This window comes from Opisthorchis viverrini (genome assembly GCF_000715545.1).
Source record: "Opisthorchis viverrini unplaced genomic scaffold opera_v5_48, whole genome shotgun sequence".
Classification (NCBI taxonomy): domain Eukaryota; kingdom Metazoa; phylum Platyhelminthes; class Trematoda; order Opisthorchiida; family Opisthorchiidae; genus Opisthorchis; species Opisthorchis viverrini.
In genome coordinates this window covers 611,439-626,615 of record NW_008751704.1, presented here as the reverse complement: position 1 = coordinate 626,615, position 15,177 = coordinate 611,439, and the positions used below count along the sequence as shown (strand labels likewise).

General features: G+C 47.8%; 1 protein-coding gene across 1 annotated transcript in view; it reads right to left on the bottom strand.

Moving 5' to 3' along the window:
- T265_03380 (hypothetical protein) overlaps window positions 1–10,308 on the bottom strand; it is a gene marked incomplete at both ends in the record, with an annotated part of 24,943 nt that extends 14,635 nt beyond the window's left edge. Inside the window, 3 exons of the mRNA XM_009167849.1 lie at window positions 3,583–3,651; window positions 6,664–6,816; window positions 10,195–10,308. Of these exons, the coding sequence (XP_009166113.1) occupies window positions 3,583–3,651; window positions 6,664–6,816; window positions 10,195–10,308 (336 nt within the window). The remainder of the gene's footprint in view (window positions 1–3,582; window positions 3,652–6,663; window positions 6,817–10,194) is intronic.
- Window positions 10,309–15,177: the final 4,869 nt, after the last annotated feature.

The window sequence follows — 15,177 nt, the reverse complement described above, 5'->3', positions numbered from 1 at the left end:
CCCTGCTGTATGCAGCAAGTAAGGCGACCCGGCTGATGGCACCACGCGACGGCCGATGTGGCATGAGTTTATTTGTGTATGTGCAATTCATGGTTGTACGTGGGCTGGGATACTGCCAGGGCGCCCCCACCTAGATTGGAGAACGATTAGGGCCTTCATCCAAAGCCTTTGGCTCAAAAGCCTAACCGCAAGGCAGCGGTGTTTGGCGGGAATGCAAATGGGGATACTGCCAGGGCGCCCACACCTAGATTGGAGAACGATTAGGGCCTTCATCCAAAGCCTTTGGCTCAAAAGCCTAACCGCAAGGCAGCGGTGTTTGGCGGGAAATGCAAATGCATTACCATTTCTACGGAACAAGTCGCCACATGTTCCAACCCCCAACCTGGAGGGCCAGGAGACTGTGTTCGTCAGACCTCTAACCATTGACCAACCTGGTATGAGAGACTCTTTGAGTGTCGCGGGAAACTCTCCAGTATAGCTCAATGGATCGCTGAGTTGCGCAAATCGTTACACCACGGTAAGGTCCAGTCTCTTCGTGACGGAGCGCACCAAAATGTATACCGTCAACTGAATTCTCAGGCACATGGTCGGGCACACTCGCCAACAGTGAAGAACCGCCAGTTCGATCGCTGTAACGTAGGGAACAGTTTTAAGATCAGTTAATTTTATAGTACTATTTCAGACCTGTCACTCGAAACACGAGATGAAGAAGACTTCGTTCTATTTCTAAATATGATACGCCCCTCAGACTGTTTTGAGGGCTTCTTTTTTATTGTTACTTTATATGATAGACGGTCTAGACCGCTGCTATGACTACACTGAACTGTGCTGTTTGGAGGTATATTCCACAAATTCAAAAATTCAACAGAAGTCCAACGGATTGCTGCCAAACCAGTGTCCGTGAGAAATGAGTACTTCCATAGCATCTTTCTGTAGTTTTACTTGTTGTAAATTAACGCGGGGCAAACTCTACACAAATGTTGGATAACGTACGAATATTCTCTAGTCTCTTCTAGTGCATGAAAGGCAGACCCGACACCGGGCCCCCGCTCGCTCACGAAATCATCCTGTTGTTACACTGTTGAATAGATTTTTGAGGGATACTGAGGTCTTCGAATACCAGTGATGCAGGTTCTATCGCAAAAATAAAACCGCTTTTATGAGTGCCTTTAAGATAATTCAGAGGTGAAAAGTGCTGTGTAGGGATTTTAGGCGTCTCGATATTTTACCCAACGCAAGCTGAGGTTCAAACAGCATAGCAATCTACCAATTTACTTTGAGCCCACCTACTTATTTTGTTTCACCGGACGAGATAAACACATGCAAGCGTGGAACGCGCATCACAATTTTGTAAAGTTCTTTCGGAAATCGGACGCATCTAGGAGCACTATAATATGCTTGATCTGGGTTTATGCTGTTAGTGCTCTCGTTGTAATGTAGTTAGGTTGGTTATCTGAGGGTGAAAAACAAATATCTCTTTTGCCAGAATTATGTTATGCGCACTTGATAAGGATAAATACATTGCGAGAAGGCACTAAGCCGAAAAGTGAGTTATCTCTTGAAGACAACTGTTTAGAGTTCCCGAGTGAACTTTGAAACGCGGGACGTGTCTTCTCAGCAGTATAGCTGCTACACATGTTCTGTGACTGTCCGAGGAGACCCGTGGAGCTTGGTTGACTTTCTGTCTTTTGTGCGTGAGTCTGGGTGTGGTATGGGCCGAGCTGCATGCCCGTACTTTGCGTGCACTGTGAAGAGACTGGTGTCCACTTGTATTCGCTCATTGCACAAACACGAATACAAATTGGCCTGATGTGGTTGAAAGTGGTAAGGCTGCCGCGTGGCGCAGATGGTGCTCATGTAAGCAAAAATGGATGGGAAGTTGTATTGTATAGGTTGCAAGTAGGACAGTATTGTTGCTTGATCTTGGCGTTTGTGGCGCGTGACCTAGTTAGTGACTGCTACACTGCTTTTTGGAAAGGCCACTAATGTATAAGCTATGTTTGCTGGTCATGCCATTTGTTCTGTTCAAAAGAAAATCGCTGAGAAACATGGCACTGAAGGATGCAGTCAAAATAGACTAAATATGGGCAAAATTCTAAATATCAAAAGCACTGCGGCATCCGTTCGCTTCTAGCAAGCGGCGATAATTTACTGAGGCCGGTGCAACACGAACTGATTGCAGGCTTTCTGGGTGATCCTGAATATCAGGTTTCAATAGTCCAAGAATGACCGTTCATCCCATAGACATGACTGGCTGCATACCCAGACCGCCCGTATTGCTACCCTGAAATCCAAGATACCACCAACTAATATATCCTACTATTTATGCGGCCAGTAATCGTTCGAAGACTCAAAGTTATTACATTAGACAAGGTTTTGGCCCGAGCTTTCCGGGTCGGCCTTTTCCTGTCGTTCAGTAACTTCTGTTCATCCGAGAGGCAGAAGCGATAGGAGGTGGTATTTCTCGTGACTTTCCTAGCGATGAAAAGCAAACTTGCCGGTGGGCGAACTCACATGAACAGGCATTCAAATGTACCCCGAACTGGCTTCCAGGCGCAGCCTGAGAATGAAAGTTATTCCGCACATCAACTGCCCGTCTTGATAAAATTGTCTAATGAAAGTTAATGCACCGAGCTCGAAAATCATACCATGTTCGCGCCATGAATTAGTTGGGCAGATGGTGCAAGTTTTTAGTCAAAACTTGCTGAGCTTGATGCCTCAAATTATCTTCTGTTCAACTCTAGCCCTCTGAAGATGTGTCGATGTGCTCATTCATCCAAGCCGATCCACCATAAGCACTTATAATCAAAATTATGTCACTACGTACTCATTTTCTGTTTGCAACCTCTGTTATGCAACAGCTGCCGGCTGCCCTGGCGTCAACGTGATAAAACACTGGTTAAAGCTTTTAACGGTAGGCCATCGTCCTGTGGTTTCCCACGCATAGAGATTTGGGTCCCTTCCCTCGATTTTAACTTCATAGCCACCCTGTATGTACCCTTTCAAATCCAACTCCAGCCTCAGTTTTTTATTGTTTGTCCATCTTAAAGCACCCGCACCATCTCGTCTGCCTTGGGTTGAGGGCAAAAGTGTTTTCTCCAGATTTTCCGCGCCCCATTTGCTATTATAAACCACCGTTTTAGCATCGGGACTCACTATCGTCGAACATGGACTCAATTATGCGTTTCGCACTTCGTTCTTGCTGTACAGACTAGCTCTTACTCACAGCACTCTACTCGCTTATAGGGCGTTCATTCTGTTCTCATCGAATCTCCTCCTCCCTAGAGGCAAACATGTTCATGCACATACGCGTGATTATAAAAATGTTTGCCCAATCGTTTAATTTAAACCCACCTGCTTGAATGTGAGTAGATGTGATGTCAGCAAACCAATGCTTAAGAGTTTTGACGTTCATTATCCAAATGAGTGGATCATGGGACGAAGACTTATGCGGTGTATGTGATAAGCTTTAAAAACTTGGAGTTTTGGGTGGGGAATTACCAGCACCTGATGTCAAGTAGGCTTAAACAACCGAACCCATAATACATCAGCGCTGACAAAATACGTTCGAAATGAACTTACCCTGTTATCTTCTGCCGTGTGTTGTAATTGTCCACTTTTTTGTCCACCATGAGATACAGACCAGAAAACCTACGAGAGTGAATTATCCTAAGAGTGTATCCGGCCCACTTTTTCGCTTTTGATAGCCATGAAGAAGGCATTTACCCAAAAATGGCGATGATAATCAATTTGTATATAAAAAGTTGCGAGGCCTAAAAGCGTCAGAGCTACTTTGCTTTGCAAGCGGTAATCGGACCCCAGTTCCAGAAAGGGTTAAGGAACCACGCGAAGCCGGAAGGCACGATTTCTGGTCACAATCGGACAGGAAGCGTCAGCTGCAAATTATGGTCTTGTGAAGGAAGGGATAAACACCAAATTTGCTTCGCTATTTATCACACCTTCCAGAGCAAAAGGGTGGTGAAATCTTGTACCGCAGGTTTTCTATTATCTATCAAGTAACTATGGGGGAGTTTATTACCTGGAATACAGAGTGTCGTCTTCTGTGGCACGGTCATTTGTGGGCGACGAGTTCGGAGAAGTCCTGATGTCTCAGTTCGTGCGCAACTGCCACCGCCAGTTTTGGCCTGCACTACTAGTAGACTTTTTATGGATGAATTTTGTTTTTGCTTATGATATGGCTTTTTTCTGGTGAAGCTTTACGGATGTGTGTTTGTGGGTGCCAAACATGGCCCTCACGAGCGCAGGAGATGGTCTACAGAACAACAAGAATAACCGTTTTACGCAGAAAACTCACCTGTGCGTGAAACATCCAAGTGGCTTAAACATGGGATGGGCAAGGGTAGCAGAGCAAAATTTTCACGATCGATAAAATAGCGAAACAGACCCAAATAGCCGGGGCTTTGTGTTGGATTTTACTTTATGTTGTTTCTGTGTCAAGCAAACCATCCGGACAGAAGGACGTGTCGCATGACTCTCACGCATTTTACACAAAGATGCCCTTCTCCCAGAGTCAACCAGGTAACTACATTTTTGGTTCATTTCATTTCCAGCAGATACTAGTTCCTGATTCAAGCTTTCTGTTTACCTTGAAATGTCATCCATCTTAGCAGTCCATATACACCACTGAATGGCTTAAACATGTCACGAGAAACAATTTCACTTCCCACATCCTGGGTAGCAGTTCTGGCAGTTCTAGCATGCGGCTATCTATTCGTTCATATTTCCAACCAATCGGAGTTTGCCCACATTGCAAACGGGATTGCAGCCCCATCTCCTGGCCGACTACGCGCGAATTTGAATTGGCACGCGCTTGTAATATGCACGCCATGGAAGCGCCAGGGGACAGTGATTCTCCGAAGGCAGGTGTTCACGACAATTTCTGTGGATGGAAAACAGAAACAAAGCTCATGAGCCAAAGCCCAGTAAGCAAGGTTGCACATCACCAATACTTACATATGAATCAATCAAACTGACAGACACCGTATACTACACTGGCCTCCTTTTTGAAGAACACCGTCCCCGGTGTACCATGGCCTACGTGAACCGGCCGGTGCTAGTGGTGTGGTGCGTTCAGCTGGTGAGCGTGTGCAGAGGTTGCTGTATCTGGGGCTGCGGCTACCGTGTGTGAATGAACAACGTGCTAGCTCTGAGGCCTTTATGCAAATATGTAAAGCCAGGATCTCTGTGGTAGGTCTACTCTGTGTGTGGCAACCATCCTGGCGTGGTCGCCAATTATGTAATATGCACGCTATGGAAGCACCAGGGGACAGTGATTCTCCGAAGGCAGGTGTTCACGACAATTTCTGTGGATGGAAAACAGAAACAAAGCTCATGAGCCAAAGCCCAGTAAGCAAGGTTGCACATCACCAATACTTACATATGAATCAATCAAACTGACAGACACCGTATACTACACGCTGTATCGCCTGACTTGTCATTGCTGAGGAAGCTTGTGTATGGGATTAGGTTCTATACACTCTGTAATGGTTTTGTGGCACTTTGAATCTTTGGGGTCAAGAGGTAACGACGATTTCGGTCGGTTAGACCGTGAGGAATCCAATGTGTCCAAGCCCAGTATGCAGGACACCGGCGCGAATATCACTATTACCACAACTTTTCGATTCCTCATTTTTGTGACCTATGAGGAGTTCATGAAAGGTTCGGTAGGATTTTAATAATAAGTATAATCTTAATTTGGTTTGTATGCACTGCAACAGCGCTTTTAAGTGGTTGTTCCAGTCGCTCCCCGTCTTTGCATAAGGTTTTTATGCTTGTTAAAATATAATCTCCGGCGCCTTACACGGTCTCTGCATGCATATGATGGGAGTGTTGTTGACACAAATCAGTGATACCTAAAGCGCCATTCAGTGACTATATATAACTATACAGTCGAAGATGAGGTATTTATCCTGAAGGTCCAATTTGTATGTGACGAACTAACGATAACTTGTTTCCGAGGTTGTGGTAATAACATCAGCGCACCGGCGCTGTCTAAAATCGTCCAACAGAGCACCTGGACTTGGAGTGCTGATGCACCCACCGGATACCGCTCAGGCCAAATAGCATCCATTCTGGATCTGGTTATCATCACTGAAATACACTGGTGATCAGGTGATAATCAAGGCTCCCCTGGGATACCGTGTGTGCCTGCTTCTGACTTTGTTTGTTACGGGGCTAGGAACATCAAACTTCGGACGTGGAATCTAAACTTCTGTCTCACAGACTTCTAAGGCAGCATATCTTCCGTGACCAGCTTCGGTAGGAGAGAAAAGTGGGCCGTTGTCCAGAAAATTCACCCCATATTGCTACCTGAAGTGTACAGATGGTACAACAGGCGTATATACCGCCCCGGCGGCCCCATTACATCCGATCTTGATAAGACGAATTTACACACTTCCTCTCACCGACTTGGTTTTCACGGAGGAAGATAATCTGTGAACTCTTGCACGAGATAAAACCATCCAGCGCGTTGGTGCCGGATGCGGTCCATTCAAGGATCTTGAAGGAAACATCGCTGAGCTGGGCAAAACGTCTCTACCTGATTTTTTGGCAGTCACTCGACGAAGTTGACCGTCTGCTTGGAAGAAACTGATTGACATACCCACCTGCAATTCTAATGACCGCTTATCGTCCGGCAGTTACAGGCCTAGTAGCCTCACTATCATACGGTGCAAGGTGATGGGGTGCATTCTGAGGCGGGCGATTCTTAATCGCCTCAATTTGATGTCCTCGGCGCATCACGGATTCGTCCAAAACTGTTTTTGCGTGACGAGCATACTCGTACTCATGAAGAGTCTGATAGAAGCCAAAGATGAAGTGCTCATCGGACGCCATATTTTTTGACTTCCCAAAAGCATCCTATCAAGTTCCATACATTCTGTTACTCCAAAAGTTCTAGCCTTACGGCACTCTAGGAGATTACGTTGGACAGTACCGAAGATACTTTTTGACGCTGCAGAGGACATGAACGCCCAGATAGGTAGACAGCGTGCTGAGACCCATTTGGGTGGTCGTCTTGGAAACGAAAAGCACGAAATGGAAATCCTCTGCTTCAAATGTGTGCCTACCATAGGCTGGTGCGACTTCCAGGATGGGGTCCCCGTGACCCCGTCTGTGCTTGGCTGGAGACGTTACAAGAAATGGCGGCTAATCGATGTCAGTGGCGTTCGTGCTGTCAGTTTGTTTCCAGATTGTCTGTTTGAGCGGTTGGAGGTGTAGGCACCTCAGTATGCTCGACATAGGCCAGCATTAGGTCCCCTCCCTCCCCCACTAGCATCAGTGCCAACACTGATGTTGCTGTCTTTGATGATGATGATGATGAGTACCATTTCTTGGAACAGCGGAAATTGCTTGACCATGTGGTGCCCACCAACGGACCAGCTCCGCATCCAAATCATCACAGAAAAAAATCGTCCAACCGTACCAACCTTCCGGTGCCTAGCTACCAAGTCACCCGAGAGAGGCACAAGGACTGGGATACTGCCAGGTCGCCCAAGTTTAGACAGGGGACGTCGAGAGGTAGAGGTGGAATTCTAACCATGGACTCTCCGGTGAGTAAATTCATCATAGGCAGCAACATCAGTGTTGAAAGTGATGCTTCACTGCCGTACAACCATAAGGTTGGTCTAATTATATCTAAAGCCCTAGAGTGAAAAGAAGAGGGTCGATCACTGCCTGCCACTCCTGGGACACCAGCTTAGACTCCGACCGTGCACTTGTACGCTGCTGCTTTTCATTGAGTTTTCCTAGATCTACAGAAAACTCACACACCTTCCTTTTTCCTACCTCGCTCAGCCATTGAGAAGCTAGTAGACACGGAAGTGGGGGCGAGACGGCCCAAGTGGTTAGAGCGTGAATTTACTGACCGGAAGGTCCGTAGTTCGAATCCGACCTCTGCCACTCGACTTCCCCTGTCTAGGCTTGGGCAACCTGACAGTATCCCAGCCCTCGTGCTTCCTTCGGGTGGCATGGCAGCTAGGCACTGGAAGGGTGCTACAGCTGAACGCTTTAGACACGGAAGTCAAGAAACTTTCAGAACCGGCTCCTCAAACGCCGGAAGGCCCTATGTCGGACATTGACGGCCATTGTGGACAGATATCCACGGTGTTCCTTGGGGCCGGAACTTCCGCTTGTAGTACAACCCAGCCAACCTCGTCCTTACATTGGATCTCTGATACGACCGGAGGCCCGGTGACAGATTCCCCCTGGCCGCAACCACAACTCAACCCAACGTATCATTATGCTCCAGGTAAAACTAAATGTGCATGCAGACCGCAGAGCTTGGTGGACTCAAGAGATGAAAGCAACGGAAGAGAAAATGCTGAAAAAGTTCACGGGCTCTTGCATTTGGTTCGTCAGACTGGTCCTCGGAGGCCTCTTGTTAGTGAAACTATCAGGAGTGAGAATGGCTCTCTGATATTAAGCAAAAGAGCGTTTGGACTGCTGGGCACAATACTTCGAACAGCAATTCAGTTGGCCATCTGCTGCCTTCAATCCGTACCGCCGGCCTTGAACTGAAAGGCGGACTGCCAAAGCTGTACAACCTCAAATGTCATCGTGCTCCCGCTCCTGATGACCTTCCACCTACAGCGAACTCATCAGTCAGTGCCTTTCTAGCCTATTTGTGTCTATCTGGTACAAAACGCCGGCTCCAGATAACTGGGGTAAGTCAATAATAGTGCCCATCTTACAACCAAACTGGTAACCATAGAGATGTTAGCTTGGTCCTTATTGCGACAAAGCTTTTGTTGTCACATATCTCCATCGTTTTACGGTGGCACGCGAATCCCTGACCCTTGAGCATCACGCGGAGACTGGACCCTACCGTGGTGTGGCGGTTTGTGTACCTCAGATACCCATTGAGCTATACTGAGGGGTGTCCGCGCGACACTCACAGAGTCTCTCATACCGGGTTGGTCAATGGTGACGAACACAGTCTCCTGGCCCTCCAGGTTGGGGGTTGGAACATTTATGGCGACTTGTTCCGTAGAAATGGTAATGCATTTGCATTTCCCCGCCAAACACCGCTGCCTTGCGGTTAGGCTTTTGAGCCAAAGGCTTTGGTTGAGGATCCTAATCGTCCCCTGTCTAGGTGTGGGCGCCCTGGCAGTATCCCAGCCCTCGTACAACCATGACCTACACAGCTAACAATACTCTCATGCCACATCGGCCGTCGCGTGGTGCCATCAGCCGGGTCGCCTTACTTGCTGCATACAGCAGGGCGGGTAAGCGAAAACATGCTACTGCTGACGCCTCCCTTCTTACACTTTCACGTTTTCCGTCTTCCACCCTCCCCCGCCCAAATTTGAATACTTTATCCGCAGGTCCCAGCTCTAGGACTGACCGTTTTGCTCGCCCTGCATCACACTCAGCTGCAGCTTCTGCACGTCCGAGTTCAGTTACAACCCTAAACACTTCGAAGTCTGTTTTCAAACCCCGAAAGCCTGTCTACTTAGCCACTTTCAATGTTCGCACACTGAAGCAAGCAGGTCAACAGGTGGCTCTTGCGCGTACGCTGGATTCCCTCTGTATTGATGTATGTTGTCTGTCAGAAACAAGGACGCAGGACGCAAGTACTGTAATCGAAATGACTGCCCCCTCGCTCTCTTCCAGGTTCCGACTGCGCACCTCTGGTGATGCAGAGGCCGCTGCAGCTGGATATGCTGGGGTGGGTATTGTATTGAGCGAACGAGCGGAAGCGTCTCTGCTTGATTGGATACCCGTAAACAGTCGCCTCTGTGCGGTTCGTTTGGCAACATCGGTGAGAGAATCTAGAGGAAGTGAGGTTCATCGCACCTTGTTTATTGTTTCTGCTTACGCCCCAACTGACTGTAGCTCTGAATCTGCCAAGGACAGTTTCTATGACGCTCTAGGTGCCCTTCTACAACAGGCTAAAAGCTCAGATATCGTTGTGGTTGCTGGTGATATGAACGCCCAGGTAGGTAGACTAAGCGCTGCTGAGGCCCGATTGGGTGGTCGTCTTGGTTTGGACACTAGACGCACGGACAACGGAGACCGCTTACTTCAGATGTGTGCCGATCACAGGCTGTTCCTTTGCAGTACGAATTTCCGGAACAGCGGAAATCGCTTGACAACGTGGTGCCCACCATCAAACCAGCGCCGAATCCAAATAGACCACATCGCCGTCAGTTATCGGTGGCGAGGGTCGATCACCGCCTGCCGCTCCTTCTGGAACACCAGCGTGGACTCCGACCATGCACTTGTACGCTGCTGCTTTTCATTGCGCTTTTCAGGTGTACGCAAATCGCGCACACCTCGCTTAGCCATTGAGAAGCTAGTTGACCCAGAAACCAAACGAAACTATCAGAAACAGCTCCTCGAATGCCTGCCGGACGGTACGGTGTCGGATATAAACGGCCACTGGGAAAAAATATCCAACGCGTTACTCAAAGCAGGAGCGTCTGCTTGCGGTACAACCCAGCCAACCTCATCCAAGCATTGGATCTCTGATAGAACCGTGTCTTTTCTGGAGGCCCGGCGACAGATCCCACCTGGTCGCCACCACAACTCCATCCGGCGCATCATCCGACGCCAGGTGAAACTGAGTGTCCGCGCAGACCGAGAAGCTTGGTGGACCCGAAAGGTCGAAGAAATGGAAGATGCAAAGAATGCTGGAAACGTGCGCAAATTGTTCCAGTTGATTCGTTCGACTGGTCCTCGGAAACCTCTTGTCAGTGAAACAATCAGGGACCAAAATGGCTCCCTGATATGCAGCAAAGCAGAACGTTTGGATCGCTGGGCACAGTACTTCGAACAACAATTCAGCTGGCCACCTGCTAACCCCAATCCAGAAACCCGGCCTTCAACAGAAAGGTGGACCGTAAATATGGAGCCGCCTTCAGTCTCAGAAGTGTCCGAATGCATTTCTCTACTCAAGCGTCATCGCGCTGCTGGTCCTGACGACCTTCCACCTGCTCTCTTCAAGGATGGCGGTGGATTCCTCAGTCAGTGCCTGTCTAGCCTATTTGGGTTTATCTGGGAGAAGGAGACCGTCCCAGACAACTGGGGTGAATCGATAGTGGTACCCATTTTCAAAAAGGGTACTCGCAGTGAATGTAGCAACCACAGAGGCGTTAGCTTGACGCCTGTTGTGACAAGGCTTCTGGCGTCATTGATTCTTCGTCGTCTCATGGCGGCACGCGAAGTCTTGACTCGTGAGAATCAAGCGGGATTTCGACCGGGTAGAGGCTGCGTTGACCACATCTTCACACTCCGTCAGGTGTTAGAGCAACGCCACATGTACAGACGACCCACAATCCTGGTATTCCTTGACTTCAAGGGTGCGTTCGATTCTGTTGATCGATCAGTTCTGTTAACTACACTTGCTCAACAGGGTATGCCCCAGAAGTTTGTAAACATAATCCGATCTCTATATTCACATACTTCTGGGCGGGTGAGGGTGTATGGTGAGCTCTCCAAAAGCTTTCCTACAAAAAGTGGTGTCAGACAAGGATGTCCACTCTCCCCATTCTTGTTCAACTTCGTCATCGATGAAATAATGAGGCGAACACTGGACGGTTTTCAAAACTCCGGTGTTCAAATTGTTGCTGGCGAGAGCCTTGTCGATCTGGAGTACGCAGATGACATCGCCCTCATCTTTGAAGACCTTAGCGAAGCACAAGCCCTGTTGAATAAACTGACCGCCATCATACCATCATTTGGCATGCGCCTTGCACCTTCAAAGTGCAAAGTCCTGCTTCAGAACGTGCCATCTGCGAACATATCCCTTACAGTTCAAGGAGAACCACTGGAGATTGTGGAAAACTTTACATACCTCGGTAGTTGTATTAGCTCTGACGGAAGTGTGTCTGATGAAGTCAGTGCAAGAATCTCAAAGGCTCGAATCACGTTTGCTAATTTGCGTCACTTGTGGCGTCAAAAAGGCATCTCACTGGATCTTAAGGGTCGTGTGTACCAGGCTACAGTAAGGGCTGTGTTGTTGTATGGGTGCGAGACATGGCCTCTTCGGGTAGATGATGTGAGGCGTCTTCAGGTTTTCGACCACCGATGCCTCAGAAGCGTGGCTGGTTTCGGATGGCGTCAGCGTATCAGTAACGAGGCGATTAGAAAACGGGTATTTGGTTGTGCTGCAGGCACCTCAATCCGGGAAAGCATCCAGTATCATCGACCACGATGGCTCGGTCATGTGCTACGCATGTCGAAACACCGTTTACCGAGACGAGTGTAGTTCTCCGTGCCTCCTTCAGGATGGCGCAACAAAAGCCTTCAAATAGTCATTACGAGTTCCGTCTTACTATCTTCAGGAAGAAAACGCCCCGTGAACTAGACGACCAGTCAGTTCACTGCTGGCTATTCACTGTCCTTATGTCAAGCTTATTTCTGTTCGCACGTCCAAAGACGGGGGTGACTGGCAAAGACGAAGATAACACCACATTATTCATCGATGCCACATGTTACGAACCAGAGGCATTTATGTTTGTAATTGTTTCAAGACTACGTTGTTTTTTTCATGAGCTGCAGCACGCGTAACCCCATACGAGTCCTCCGCAAACGTTACAGTCTCAGGTTTTGGGGATCACTCCAGTTGTCAGTATTATTGTTGTTAAAGATGATTTCCATTGCGAAGATATTGAGGCGATGTCAGCGTGTAGTAGATATTTTCTTTCAACTATTATATTAGTCACCAGATGTTTGGTATGAATCCACCGCATCTGTGCTTCCACCAGTAATGTAAGGCCCGTGCTGGTAAATGCAGCGCTCAAATAAAACTGCACACAGTGTAGAACGTTGACTTCACTCAAGCGGTCGGCCCGGCGCCATACGCTATCAATAAAAAAACTGTATCATTTATAGGTGCATCTTATCTCGCAAGGACCATCATCATCATCCACAGCACGTCAGTCTTCTGACCTGTAGCCATAATGTTTGAAATTTCCCTTGTGGTAAAGGAATATATGAACTCAGTACTCGCACTCCATAGTCATTTCGAGGCGCCTACACCTCTTTCAGACAGTCTGGATAGAAACTCACTGGCTGGACCAGTAGCCATGTAGTGTGGCATTTTCGACCATGAACTGGAGAGTGTCACATTGCCCCCAATCCAGGAAGGCGAGCAGGAAACCAGAACCCTTTCCGTTGAACGATAATTCAGCATTCGCACCACATGCCCGAACTATCGCAGTATGTAGTGCTTGACACAGTGTTCGATTAACATCTTTGTCGCACAACCAAGCAATCGCTTCTCATTTGTCTCGTTGTGGACTCAATGGCACTAGCCTATGAGAGACAACGGATATCAAAGATCTGAAGGTGTTTCAGTTTTGCTGCTCACGGAATCCACGTCTCACAGTTACACAAACAACCCATAGTGTAGCGGGAAACCTCAGTGGTTATGGCGCTAATTTACTGACCGGAAGGTCCGGGGTTCGAACTCGACCACTGCCTCGCGACTTCCCCTGTCCTGGCTTGGTCAACATGAAAGTATCCCAGCCCTCGGGCTTCCTTCTAACGACATGACAGTTAGGCACGGAAAAGGTGCTAAAGCTGAATGATTTTTACGATTTTTCACGCATGTAACTTGAGATTTGGAGACTTCCTGTTTCGTCGTCAGAGCTGTCTCAAATTCGCAAACACGAGGAAACCTTTATAGACTCATGCATCGAGCTCATCGGTCACAGTACTGTTCGAAATTAAACAACAAAAGTATGTAAGACGCTCCGCAGCCTGGAGTGACTCCCCTAGAAAGATAAGTGGTGTGCCCATCGACTGTATGTCTAGCATGAACGTGGACTTTGTGGGTGCAGAGACATTCTGAGAGACCTTGGTCGACTCATCCAAAAACCGGCTGTGGCCTTTCCTTACCAAAGACAAGAACATTGTCCTCTTCATATTCCTGGTAAATGGACTTCTCATCACCCGCCATTTGGGCACAACGATTTGAGAACATTCCAGCGTCCTCCCACAATAGAGTCACAATTGAGAGAGTGTGTATCCCTTTAGCATGCTAACTTTTGTAGAGCCTCCTGTATACTAGTGTCTGGGCTTGCTGGGTGATTCAAGAGACTGGTGGAACTTATTCTGTCGTGATTTCATAAACTAAGTAATTGAATGAGAAAGCCTCAAGGAAGAGGACAAAGGACACCGGATGAAGATTGGTTATATTGCTGATGAATCAATGGAATAAAGAGCCCTGCGGTTCGGTTGGCTGCAACTTAGAGGAAATGAGATATTACAAAAAGCTGACTTGTTTGTTAGGATCTGACCGTCCCAACAGTACTCATCTCCGTGAATCTGAGAAAACAAAGAACTTAGTATCCATGGGATTCCGGGGCATTCTTTGTTATTTAAACACGCTGCTCAAAATGGACCTGTCCACAGTCAAGTGCACTTTGAGATCCAGAAAATCCATACTTGTCAGTCACCTGTGCTTATGATGGTGTTATAGTGCCTGACGATGTGTGAGGATTTGGTCAACGCAGTCATCGCTTGGCCGAAATCCCACTTGTGCTCTGGTCTGTGCTTTGTGATTCATCATAAAACAGGGGTCATTTTAAAACCGATTTTGATTTCATGCTAAAACCACTGACGCCGCAACGCGGTTTGTGACAGTCCCGTGACACAGCCACGGGAACATGTCTTGATTTGACTGCTCAGTGGCCAGTGGTTTGGTAGACGCAGTGCATCTTACTGTGGGTTTTTCCGTCATGTGGTGATACCACGGACGTTTCAGACAGTATCCCAAAATGTGGTGTATTGTAATGGTTCTATCGTGTATATTCCTTATGAGATTCCGGTCGTTATAGGCTCATTGTTATTGCTACCGTCGTTTTGCTTTCACGCTCTCGACCGGTTTCTTTCCAGGTGTACAAATTTCTTCAAACTGATGGAAGGGAAACCATCTTTTAAGAAGCACTCCAAAGTATCAACACAGAACCGACGTAATCGGGGACCCAACGACTCACAAGTTCATTCACCATTCACTCCCTTGCCAAGACCATTGGGGCTTTCCGTACCGCATCCTAATTCCCCTCCCGTATTGTATCCTCGTGCTCCGCCCGCACCATTACATAATTTTAATGTGCCAGTAATTGTTGGGTACGCTCAGCCACCGCTACTAACAGACGCTATTCACAACTATTCACAATATTTACCTGGTGCTCCTGAATGTGCTTGTTT